We start from the raw sequence: 13763 nt of genomic DNA on the forward strand, positions 1-13763 counted from the left end.
ACTTTGAGGCAAAAAAAAAAAAAAAGTCCAAACAGAATTAGCAAATTTTCCTAATCAAATAGTTATTTATTTATGTGACACTTATTCTTTGCAAGTCATTACAGATAAGGAAACTAGTGCTTACAGAGTGCTTTTCTCAAGATCTCAAAGCTAGTGAAAAACTATGGCTAGTTTTGAAACCAGGTCTGACTCCAAAATTTGTTTTAAATTCCACTCAGGCAGAATTGGACTTCAGCTAGTTATAAAGCACTATGTGAGTCACTGCAGATCCAAGGATCCAGATCTTTCCATCTAACTGCAAAGTCATGACATGTACATAAAATGAAGATACTGATCATTCAGCTTCTAACTTGCCATTTTATTTCTTTAAATGATAGCTTGTGTCCTCAGAGATCCTCACGGCATAGCACAATGACATTTGTCAAATCTGACAGGCTACTAGATAAATGACAGTTTAGCAGTTACCAAGGCTCAGTTTTGTAACAGGTCCATTATGTGGAATTATTGATTCCAGGGAATGGCAGAAGCAATGTTAAGAGGATAGTTAACAAATATAAGGAACCATCAAAAATGGTAACTCTGAGATTATTTTTCTATTAATTAAAAAATCCCTTAGATTTTATTACCTGTATTAAATATTGACTGTAAAGAATTTATGGATCCTTCTAAAATAAGTCACAATCTAACAAAACGTTAGGTCATTCATAATCATATCTTATCATCGTTATCAAAATAATACTAAACAAAAAAATACTGAGTTCATCAGTATCTGTGATTTTATTTGTCAACTTAGACAGGCTATGGGTACCAAGTTGTTTGGGCAAACATCAGTCCAGATGGTGCTGTGAAGGTATTTTTTAGATATGATTAACATTTAAATCAGTAGACTCTGAGTAAAGCAAATTACCTTCTACAATGTGGGTGGGCCTCATCCAATAAGTTGAATGTCTTAAAAGACTGAGGTCCCTTTAGATTTAAAACTACAACAAAAATTCTCCCCTGAGTCTCCAGCCTGCCAGCCTGCCAGCTTGCCCTGCAGATTTCAAACTTGTCAGCCCACATAATCGTATGAACCAATTCTTTAAACTCTGTGTGTGTGTGTGTATTTTTTTTCCTATTGTTTCTATTTCTCTGGAGAATCCTAATACAGGATCCATATTTTTAAATCTAATTTATATACGTAAACACAAATGCCCACATGACCATATCTGATTTACTTCTATATGCTTAGCACCATTACACAGTACACACTCAATAAATGATTAATGCCTAAATACATCAATAAATAAATGTCTAAATCAAACAAATAAACTATTACCTCGAATTGGACGAATGGAAAATGCTATCCCTCTGCTTGTGTTTACTGGCTGCCATTCAAAGTGGACAAAATAATTCTGATGATTATTCAACCTAACTGTCTCCCTAAAACATGTTTTCATCAAGAAGCCATGAGGTTTCAGTACTAGTTCATTGGAAGACAGCACAAGTCTTACTGGCATGACAGCCGCCATCACTAGGATGTGCCCACCAGGTATATTGTTCACTGTAAAGGTGAAAGACCTGTAACACAGCAAAGGCATCCAAATTTAACTGATAATAACTATTTGCAATTACAGAATTAAGTTACACGTAAAAATGCATATACTATTGACTAATATCCATGATTCTCAGTAAAGAAAATATCAAAAATTATGAAAGACTGTGACTGAAATATGAGTCTATAAATCTACAAATTGAGACACATATAGTTTCCATATTTTGGGATCAAATATAATATATACTATAATTATTGGAGAAAATAAAAACATATTCTACAAAGGACACTTCGATTCTAGCAAATAGAAATTTGAAAATAAATCCTACTTCCAAAATTTTCCAGCGTTGGGAGATTGAAATACAATTGAAATGTAAGTACTGGCTGTAGGTGGAATCACATATGAAAATTGGTTGGTTTTTCGAAGCTCTTCCAAATTAATATTTAACCGGATCCAAATATACATAGGTAGCATATTAATGACATGTAATGGTTGAGTATTTGTAGAGTTCACACAAATATCACCAAAATTAAGAACAGAGGGCCCTAAAAAAATGAAAAGTTATTAAGTTTAATGTTGGTAATTTGTTCATTTTTTTAAAGTTTTTATACAATAATTTGATCAATTAATTTATAAAAAAATGGTACTTTGAAAAACTTTTATTATAATAAATATCAGAAATTATTAATCAAGTTTTTATCTAAATGTCCATAATTTGATGTGTGGAGATTATTGGCTAAAATTCAATATAATTACATTCTGATTTTGTGGGGAAAATATGTGACAAAATTATTAGCACTTATATCATCTTAGTACATGTATTTTCATACTCCAATATCCTCTCTACTCCCATCAAGACATTTATGTTCACTTATCCGGAATTTACAAAAATTGGTAATTTTCTTGTGACTAATTGCTTAAGTTTTCCCCTTTAAATGCCTAAAGTTTTTATATCATAACAATATAAATAGTTATATCTTATCCTGTCTTAACAGTTTGATTTAATTATAACTGATATACAGTAAACTATACATGTTTATAGGTACAGAATTTCAGAAGTGTTGACATGTCTATCCCTGTAAAAAAAAATCACCACAATGAAAAGAGTGAACATCTATCACTTCAAAAAGTTTTCTTGTGCCCCTGTACAGTCTCCCCCTCCCACCATCCTCCATATTCTCTACCCAGACAACCACCCATCTGCCTTATGTCACTGTAGATCCGTTTGCATTTTCTAAAATTTTTCTTTAATTCTTTGACTCAGCAAATTCCCTGGAGATTCATTCAAGTTGTTTCATGTGTCAATACTGTATTCCTTTATATTACTAAGTAGTAGTCCATTATAGGTGACTGTTTGTCTATTCACCCTTTGAATTGTTTCCAGGTATTGGCCACTACAATTAAAGGTGCTAAAACATTTGTGCACGAATATTTGTTCGAACATATACTTTTTTGGGGAGGATAAATATCTAAGAGTGGAATTGATGGATCATATGATAGATGTATGTTTAAATGTATAAGAAACTGGCAATCTGTTTTAAAGTGGCTACATAATTTCACATTCCCACTAGAAGTATATAAAAGTCCCAGTGCCCTCACATCTCCGACAACAATGGAAATGGTGAGTTGTTTTGGGTTTTGTTTTGTTTTTTTTTTTAACTTTAGCCATTTTAATAGATTGATCTCATTGTGGTTTTATTTTGTGTTTCCCTAAAAACTAACAACGTTGTGCATCTTTCCCCATGCTTATATGTCAGCTATAGATCTTCGTTAATGAACTATCCATCAAATCCTTTGCCTGTTTTTAATTGGGTTGTTTGTTTTCTTAAATTTAGTCTCAAAAGTTTTATATACATTCTGGTTGCAATTCCTTCATCAGATATATAATTTGCAAATATTTTCTCTCAGTCTATGGCTTCGTTTTATCCTTTTATCAATATCTTTTGAAAAGCAGAGTATGTAAAGTTGATCAATTCCAAATCCATTTGTCTTTTTATAGATGGTGTTTTTTATGTCATATCTAAGACATTTTTGTTTTCCTATGATCATGGATGTTTTTTCCTATGTTTCTTTCTACAAGGAAGCGCATGGCTTATGATCTATTTTGATTTAATTTTGGTATGATGTAAGATATAGATACAAATTCCACTTTTTTTTTTTTTTTTTTTTTTTTTTTTTTTTTTTAGGTGCTCATATGTTTCCATTAATTATTGAAATATCTTTCTGCTTTTGTACCTTTGTCAAAATTCAGTTGTCCAATATGTGTAGGTCTATTTCTGAACACTTACTTATGTTTCACTGGTCTATGTGTCTATATGCCAGTACCACACGGTTTTGCTTACTGTAGCTTTAAAATAAATCTTGAATCAGGTAGTGTTTTATCCCTACTTTGTCCTCCTATTCCAAAACTGCAGACCAATGTATTTTACGAAAACAAATGCAAAACTCTATATTATGATTTAACAAAACTATGAGGCAAAGAAGGAAGTTATCAAAAAAAAGCTATAGATCTATATCGTATAGAAAAATATAGATTGTGAAAGAGGAAAGGAAAGAAAAATCAAGATAGAAAATATGGCTAGAGAAACCTAATTTCAAATTCACTCACTCCCACTAAATAGCTGAGCAACTTCATCAAGGTGTTTTACTTCTCTGGGCTTCACTTCACTCATCTCTAAAATGGAAATAAAAGTAGTTACCTCATAAATTATTTGTGTCATTTAAAGGATTAAATGAGATCATGTTTGTAAATTGTTCAACACAATACCTGGCTTATAATATGCACAATAAATGGTAGCTTCAAACCAAAATGACTGGACATCTGCTGATGAAGCAAACGACACTTTGCACAATTTCCAATGTAACCCAGATTCCTATAATAGTTTTCACTAATTGATTCAATTGATCTCCAAGATTTCTATTGTGTCTCTTGACAGTCACTTCAATTTTAAAAAATATTATAAATATAGCAGAAAATTTTCTGCAACTACAATCTCCTTTGGTAGTACCAGTCCCTATACTGTGTAGAGACTCAAGAAAAGCACCTATAATGTGTGAAAATGACAATGTGGCCCCAAAATGTGCCACTTTGGCATGTGGATTATTTTAAGCTGAAAAAAATCAAGACCCAGCAAACCCAAGAAAAATGTTTACCTCTTCCTTACCTACCTAAAAGACTTTATGTAGGGAGCCTGGATCCAAGAAATAGCTACTACTAGAGATAACTTTTATTTGAACGACCTATCTGTACTGCAGGGTAAACATCCAATAACAGAATATCTGCTCTTCTTGTCCTAGAAATTGCCCTCCTTCCCTTTGAATCCCCGACCATAGTCCCTATCCTATTCCTTAGTTCAAGATGGTATATAAAACGCAACTGTGAAATTGCTCTTGGGTTTCCTATTTTTTTATGAGATTCTCGTATGTACGAAATTAAATGTTTTTCTCCTGTTAGTCTGTCATGTCAATTTGATTAAACCAGTCAAAGAAACTAGAGGGGTAGAAGGAAAAATTTTCCTCCCCTACACTCTCCTGTCCCTTTCATAAACTGCCTCCTTTGTACATGCTTCCTCCAACTGATCCAAAATTCTCATCATTAGAGTTGCTGACCTTATAAACACAGGGCCCTCTCTGCAGAGAGTTGTTTTTTAAAATGCCCAAAATACTAGGTGAATAAGGAAGAGAAGTTAGTGGAGGAGTTGTAGAAGAGGCACTGGACACTGTCTTCTACCTTTATTCCTTTTGCATTTGTATAGAAATGCTTATCTAACTACCTGGTCACCAATATGGAAAATGCAGAGCATTTAACACCTAATAATAAAAGGTAAATTCCTGGAGCTATAAAACCCAGTACATATCACATGCCTGGCACAAAACAGAGGCATACTAAATGATATTTAATCACCTCCCACTGCTTTCCCTCTGATCTTGTATCTCTTTGGATGTTACCTTTCTTCTGGATAATATCAGAGTTGGTATTTGGTGTTTTGTGTGCTGGGTTCTACCTAGGTAGAGAATTGGCATGTCTATATCTATTAATCACCCTCTGCTCGCATCTCCCTCAAGATCACCCTAACCCTCTCTAGAATGAAATGCAACTCTATTTTCAGACCAATAAAGCTACTATTTCTTTAACTGTAATCATCCTTGGTGAAAGTGACCTAGGGAGGGATATAGTACAACACCTCTGCAAGGTTAAAGAGTTGTCACTTGCTTCTTAACTCATGCCTAGAGGTGTCGTCAGAATAATAATGATCTTAATGGCAAACATTCAGAGAAGGTCGACATCACAGCCTAAGATTTCAATGTTGGTTAGGACAAGGAAAAGACAAAGGAGCCAGAAATATTAAGACAGATATCCAGGAACAAGAAAGACAATATGGGTCTTAATAAGATCTTATTTATACCCAGAATAGCCAAAGCAATCTCAAAAAGGAAGAGCAAAAACTTACCATAAAGCTACAGTATCAAAGACAAAGGGATAGATATACAGATGAATGGAACAGAATTGAGACTCTAGAAATAAACCCTGACATATATGGTCAATTGATTATCAACAAAAGTACTGAGACAATTAAATAAGAAATGATAGTATTTTCAATAAATGGTTCTGGGACACATGAATATCCACATACAATAATATTAATTTAGACTCTCAACTCACACCATAACAAACACTAACTCAAAAAGAATTTTAGCCTTAAATATAAGGTTTAAAAATTATTAAAATTTTAAAAGAAAACAGGAAAACTATTTGTGACCTTGAGTTAGCTAAAGATTTCTTGGGCATAGTATCAAAAATATAATCCATAAAAAAAATTTTTGATAAATTCATTTACATTTAAATTAATAACTTTTGTACTTTAAATATTATTGAGAAAATGAAAAAAAGCCACAGATTTAAAGAAAATATTTGGAAATCATATATCTGATAAAAATGTAAAATTGTAACTCTCTTATATTGTTGCTGGGACTGTAACTTGGTACAGTCGCTTGGGAAAATTTTTGGCAGTTTCTTTAAAAGTTAGACAAAAATTTTCCATAAAATCCATCAATTCTATTCCTAGGAATCTAAACAAAAGAAAACATGTTTACTCAAAGAATTATATGTGAATGTTTATAGCAGAATTATTCACAATAGCCTCAAACTGGAAACAGCTCAATGTCCATCAACTGGTAAATGGATAGACAAAATGTGGTATTCCCATAAAATTAAATACTCTTTAGATATAAAAAGGAACAAGATATTTATACCTACTACCACACGGATGAACTTCAAAAACATTACCTAAGTAAAAGAAACAATATAAGAGATAACACATATTTTATGATTCCTTTCATGCAAAATGTTCAGAATAGGCAAACCTATAAGATAAGAAAGTTGACTAATGGTTATCTGGGGCTACGGGTGGGAATAGGGAGTAACTGCCTATGGTTATGAGGGTGATAGCAGCTTTCTAAAATTGAATTATGTTGATTACATAATCTGGTAAATTTACTAAAATTAATTGATTTGCATAATTTTAAACTGGTGAATTTTATGGAATATAAATTATACTTCAATAAATCTGTTAAAAAGACATTAGTAGGTTTTCACAAATTCTTACCAACAATTACTTGATGAATCTGTTTTGGTGTCAAAATTAAGCTGCAATCATGTTTTTCATGAGGTGTAGATGGGTTCGATTTAAGTCCTTTGAGAACCTGTGAAAAATCACATTATTCCAAAATGAATTGTTTGATATTAGCAAAAGTAATTTAAGAATTCTCATGGCATGGTCAAATGTAAAATACTATACATGCCTTTCTTCCCAGAGCCCTTGCCTCCTTGGATTCCATATTCCTGGTACTTAGCAGTTGGTAAGGATTGATCTTACATCCTACTGAAGATAGGTTTTCTTCTACTTCCGATTCTGAGAGCGAGGGTGACTTTAGACCTGATGCTGGCTGTAATCCTATGTCTTTATCGTCATATACATATTTGCCTAAACTATGGAAATCATAATAATAACTAATTAATGCCAAATCTTTTGCAAAATATATCTATAAACCCAAAAACATCTGTAAACCCCAAAAAAATCTGTAAGCCCCATTGTGCATGCTGCTGCTGCCCCAGTGAGATCTGCTTAAGCAGACTGATCCCTAATCTGCATAAAATTGCCTTCTGCTGAGGAGACCCCATTCTCAAACACGTCCCCAAAGAAGTTATGTCTACCCCACCACACCCAAGAACAGTCAATGACTAACATGAAGCACAAAAGACAAGTGTCTTTGGCTCAGGCTGAAACAACTACGTGATATCATTTATGCTCAAGAGACTCTAGGCATCAGGCTGAGAGTTAATTTTATATAAAATACATCATTTCTCAGTTTCCCCCATTCCCTATCCTGCTTCTCTAATCTTGTACAGGTTTCTCCTAAAAGAACACTGTCCAAAAATCACATGTGCTGGCAACCCTGTCTTAGGATCTGCTGCTGGGTAAACCCACCTAAGACATTCTCGAATCAAAGGTAAGAAAGTAAATAATTGCAGTAAAAGTATTTCAAAGTTTTACTATTTTCATATATGAAAAAGTAACTTCAATCACTAAAAAGAAACTAAGGAGTAAATAAACAATTCTGGCTCTAGAGGCACCATTATCTATTTTGTATTGTTTCAGGAAGTGAACCTTACATCTCTGCTTTTTTTCTCTGCAGGCGCGCATTTCTTAAATCTTTAATGTATCTTGCATAACAATCTTCATGTGCTTTCATTTTTAATTTTTCAGAATTAGTATATGCAAAATCAGGATCCACATAGTTATATCTTGGAATATTTGTGAAAATCGTCCTACAATATGAGCAAGTCATGTTAACATTTACATGTATGCATTTATTTGATCAGTATTTATTGAGTGCCACCTATGCCAGGGATTGGGTATAGAATGGTGAACAGGGGAGATTCCAGTCCTTTCCCTCATGTCCTCTCATATACCAAGACATTATTACATAGAGAACTAGAGTGATATCTAGTTTCCTTCTTAACAGAATCAGAGAAAATGCCTAAGGTCATCGGGATGTAATGGTATCTATCCTAAATCCACTCTTCCTAAAAGTTAATTGCTTTTTGATCACTGTGCTCAAAATTAGAAAAAAAAATTATATATATATATATATATATATATATACAATAATGAATTATTTTGTTAAACATGCTACTTTCTTAATATCTCAGAGCTTCTGAAATAACCATCAACAATAAATCTATAAAGAAAATAATCCATAAAAGAACTGCAAATTACTTTATATCCCATATTCACTGAGTTCATGATCTTCCTTTTTATCTACCATATATTTTTCATAAAAAAAATACAATTATTCACATCTTCAGTTCTTGATCTATTTCAATCTTCAGCAAATTTGATTAATCAAGATTCTCACCCTCAATAAATAACTAATAAGTATGAACCTATTATAGTAGTCTGCCCTTATCCGCGGTTTCACTTTCCACAGTTTCATTTACTCACATTCAACCATGGTCTGAAAATATTAAATGGAAAATTCCAGTAATAAACACTTCATAAATTTCAAATTTCGGGTTGTTCTGAGTAGCACTATGAAACCTCACACTATCCCAACTCCATCCTGTCATGGAAGTTAATTAACCCTTTGTATCCATGCTGTGTGTACTCCCTGCCTGTCGGTCACTTAGTAACCTTCTTGGTTATCAGATCAGTTATGGGAGTGGGGGTGGGAGGGAGAAATCATATTCACATAACTTTTATTACAGCATATTGTTATAACTGTTCTATTATTAGTTATTGTTATTAATCTTTTACTGTACCTAATTTATAAATTAAACTTTATCATAGGTATGTATGTATAGGAAAAAACAGTATATAGAGTTTGGTGCTATCCGTGGTTTCAGGCATCCACTGGGTGTCTCAGAACATGTCCCCTTTGGATATGGAGGAACTACAATAGTCATACAGTCATGAAATTTAACCTCACATTTCTCCATGTTTTTAACAAGTCCTTGATGGTTACAGTAAGATAGCTTTAACTCAATTAAAGTCTTTAAGAAAATGAAGCAATTAGGGAAAAACAAATCTTTGTTATTCAAAGATAGTTGATATTTAAATTTCCCCTCAGGTTCCAGGAACCCTAACCACCTTTGGGACCTAGAAATAATTTCTTTATCTAAGGTGCCTCTGTCTATAACAAGAAGAAAAGGAGGGACTTGGAAAGAAGTACAGTAGTCTCTTTTTATCCACAGGGAATACACTATTGCAAATGCCTAAAGTGACAAAGAACTGGCTATTAACATATCTAAATGCTTATCAGCTCCTTAAAGAATAAACTTCAGGCAATACCTCTGGAGCTTTGAGTAGATGATTTTTTTTAATGTGCAAAGTACAGGGGACGAAAATTACTATGTAAATAAAATATTTTTCCTCATTTATTTATTAAAAAAATATTTACTGAGTGCCTACTATATGCCTGACATTGTTCTAAACACAGGATGCACTGCAGTAAAGAAAAACTGGACAAAAATTCTTATTTTATTTTCTCAAAATGTGAAAAGGTAAAATGCATTAAAAAATAACAATAATAATTACCAACAACTTAATACACTGAAAAATTTCATTATCTAAAATTACTAATTGCTATCCAGGAACTAACTGGACTAAATTTTGTATTTCTATTAGTATGAGAAAGAGTAACTTGAAAAAAATAATTATGGCAATTATGGCCATCGTATAAATAGGAAATACTTAGTTTTCTTCAAAAAATTTGTGGCATTATTATATCATCTGATTAATATTGATTTAGACAGAAAATATTAACATTAAATTAACAGTATATGTAGATATATTTGTCTAGGCATAGGGAAGAATTTTAAAAGACACGTTAAAAAATTGTTTCCTACAATGGAATATTACTCGGTCATAAAAATGAAATCGTACCATTTGCAACAACATGGATGAACCTAGAGGGTATTATGCTAAGTTAAATGAGACAGAGAAAGACAAATACCATATAATCTCACTTATATGTGGCATCTAAGAATAAAAATAAATGAAAGAAAAAAAAAACCAGAAACAGACTCACAGATACAGAGAACAAACTGATGGTTGCCAGATGGGAAGGGGTGGGAGGCGAGGGGCTGGGTGAAAAAGGGGAAGGGATTAAATACAAACTGGTAGTTACAAATAGTCACAGGGATGTAAAGTATAGCATATGAAATATAGTCACTAATATTGTAATAACTATTTATAGTGCCAGGTGAGCACTAATTGGGGGAATCACTTTGTAAATTATATAAATGACTAATCACTATGCTGTATACCTGAAACTAATATAAAATAATACTGAATGTCAACTATAATTGAAAAATGAAAATAATTGTTTCCTGCAGCTACCTCTGTAGGATGAGGTGGAGTGTAAGGAGCCAGAGGAAGGGATGTGTTTTCCTTTTTTATACTATGTAATTATTTAAAATGGAGTCTGAGTGATCTTTATGCTTCTGTGTTTACTGGTACTTGTCAAATAAAAAAGAGAGAGAAAAGCTGATGTGGATGGAATAGTAAAATAAAATAATAAGACAGACTTATATAAAATCCCAGAATTTTCCAATTGTGGATAATAAAACAATTATGGCCTAAAAATCAAATGGTATTGTAAGAAAATGGCTGTAAAATTAATTGAGCTTAATGACTCACGAAAGGTAGAGATAAGCAGAGAAAAATCTAGGGAGGGACATTGTCAAGTTTAGGTAGTCTACTAGTAGCACATAAGCAGGCAGAAAATTAATCCGTTTTAGTTTCAAATATAAAAACTATTCCTGATCTAACGGCCCAGATAAATATGTCAACATGCTTGGGTTTCTTCTCCCTAAGCGTTGTGCAAAGTAGTAATTGCTTTGAGGTTTGGATAAATTAAAATTGAGGTTTAACATCACTTATGATCCTAATTGGGGAGGTTTAGTTCAATTTGAGAAAGGTATTGGAAATCTTTGAGGGGATGGAACAAAGATGATGATGATGACGATGATAAAAATGACTGATTTTTCGAAATTTTAAATTTTTTTAATCTTAGATAAAATTCAAGCTCTCAGCCATACTTAATGAACATGACCACTGTGAGAACTTGATACTTTTCCAAAAGTGATTATTTTATTATTATTCTATACTTGTCTACAGCATATTTTAAGAACCATTTGGTAAACCCGTCATTTCCTGACAAGTACACAGTAGAAGTGATGAGAAATTAGATAAAGCAATACAGTAGCATTCAATAAACATCTCCTCTAATGTAAAAAAAAAAAGAGAGAAAATAAATGTTATGACTATTATTATCATTATTATTATTACCATTATTAGTTTGTTATAGAGGAATCTGATAAGACCTCTGCATGTTACCTGAAATGTTTATCCGGGTGTCCAGGCCTAATACTTGCAGCTCGGTCATTGGGAAAAGCTATCAGCGCATGCTTCACTGCCTCTTTATTTGAGCACTGATTGTGAATGGTTGTCATGGCTGACTGAAGCATTGCAACAGGTGCATATTCCTCATATTTTGCCAAATCTTTAACCACAAACTGTCCCGTAGGATTACAGACGAAAGGGGATATACCTTTTATAGAATTGGATATTAAGTTTAAATGTTTTTTTTGAATTTTAGTTTTCCAAATGACATCCATAAGTTACTTAATACACTAGACCATTGGTTCTAAATTAAAGCTAAATCCGTAGACAAATACATTCAGAAATACAAATAATTCATTTAATAAATGGACCTTCACAAAACAATTTAATGCAAAATAATACATGTATAAAAAATAAACATAATAACTTGAAGGGTTGGGTTGGCCTATATAAAACAAATGTTTATAGGTTAAAGAGAGTTGAATATCAGCAATTTCATATGGTTCAATGTATAAAAAGATAATCGAGAGTTAGAAGAAATAGCAACAACAAGAAAATCCATGAAATGGTTAAAACCTATTTCTATTATGGAATCGAACAAAAAAGTAGAAAGATAAAATAGAAAAACCATTAAAATATTAAATAAATTTTATAGATCACTGAACCAGTGTATTCAAATGGCGGTATCAGTATCTACTGGGAACATGTTGAAATACAAATCTTTGGGCTCCTACAAAGACCTACTTAATAATCAGTGCTAGGATGTAGACCAGTGATATCTATTTTAACAGAATTTCTAGGTGATTTTGAGGCATTCGAATGATAAGAATCACTAGATTAGACCACATTTGATATATATAGCTAAGTAATTAACATATTAAGATAATCCTACATTATCTTTAAAAAATAAAAAAGGCAAGCATTCACGATAGCTTACCAGGATTAATTTTCATCGTAACTTTCTTGGCAGAAGGTTTGCAGACACTGTTGAAAACTAAATGTATTTGATGAAAAGGTTTCAGCGATAAAGACCGAAAATTTTCATCTGCCACTGGGCCAATAATCTCTATGAATTGCTTCACTTTAAAGACTCCAACTTGATGTGGAATGAATGAACACACCACATTCTAAAAAAAGAAGAAAAGTAACCAGTTGTTACAGGCTAAATGTGAACCCCCAAAATGCATCTGTTTAAACCTAAGCACAGCATGATGGAATTGGGAGATGGGGCCTTTGGGATGTGATTAGGTCATGAGAACAAAGCCCTCCTGAATGGAATTAGTGCTCTTATAAAAGAGTCTCCGCAGAGCTCCCTAGGCCTCTCCACCATGTGAGAATACATGGTCTGCAACCAGGAATTGGGCCCTTGCCTGGCCATGGTGGCACTCTGATCTGGGACTTTCAGCGTCCAGAACCGTGAGGAATAAATTTCTGTTGTTTATAAACTATGCAGTCTATGATATTCTATTACAGTAGTCCAAATGGATTTAGAAAACAATATTGTACTATTAGAAAAACATAAAAGGCAAATCCACAAAAATATTTATAAAATTTTAAGGAGAGCTAGTTCATCATGGTGATAAAAGTACTTTAGAAATATCATATACAGTATTGACCAAACTTTATGATACATATTATTGGACAATTATTTTAAAAAATTAATAACAATGGTACTAGAGCACTTCTGAACGGCAGATGAAGGACCTCTAGAAATCTATGCCTCTACAAACAGAAAAAGACCACTGGAATAAATGTCAAAATCAACTTTTTAGATATTTAAAAATTACCAAAAAGTTTGCAGAAATACAAAGAGTATTTATTT

At 32.6% G+C, this 13763-nt stretch overlaps 1 protein-coding gene across 1 annotated transcript in view; it reads right to left on the bottom strand.

Annotated features, from left to right (window-relative positions):
- Nucleotides 1-13763, bottom strand: part of CFAP47 (cilia and flagella associated protein 47) — a gene marked incomplete at its 3' end in the record, with an annotated part of 348750 nt that overhangs the window by 306216 nt on the left and 28771 nt on the right. The window contains exons 5-11 of the mRNA XM_039855224.1: nucleotides 12879-13068; nucleotides 11936-12149; nucleotides 8209-8364; nucleotides 7338-7524; nucleotides 7142-7238; nucleotides 1864-2080; nucleotides 1319-1560 (exon numbers count right to left, since the gene is read on the bottom strand). Of these exons, the coding sequence (XP_039711158.1) occupies nucleotides 1319-1560; nucleotides 1864-2080; nucleotides 7142-7238; nucleotides 7338-7524; nucleotides 8209-8364; nucleotides 11936-12149; nucleotides 12879-13068 (1303 nt within the window). The remainder of the gene's footprint in view (nucleotides 1-1318; nucleotides 1561-1863; nucleotides 2081-7141; nucleotides 7239-7337; nucleotides 7525-8208; nucleotides 8365-11935; nucleotides 12150-12878; nucleotides 13069-13763) is intronic.

The sequence above is a fragment of the Pteropus medius genome, unplaced genomic scaffold (genome assembly GCF_902729225.1).
Source record: "Pteropus medius unplaced genomic scaffold, Ma_sr-lr_union100, whole genome shotgun sequence".
Classification (NCBI taxonomy): Eukaryota; Metazoa; Chordata; class Mammalia; order Chiroptera; family Pteropodidae; genus Pteropus; species Pteropus medius.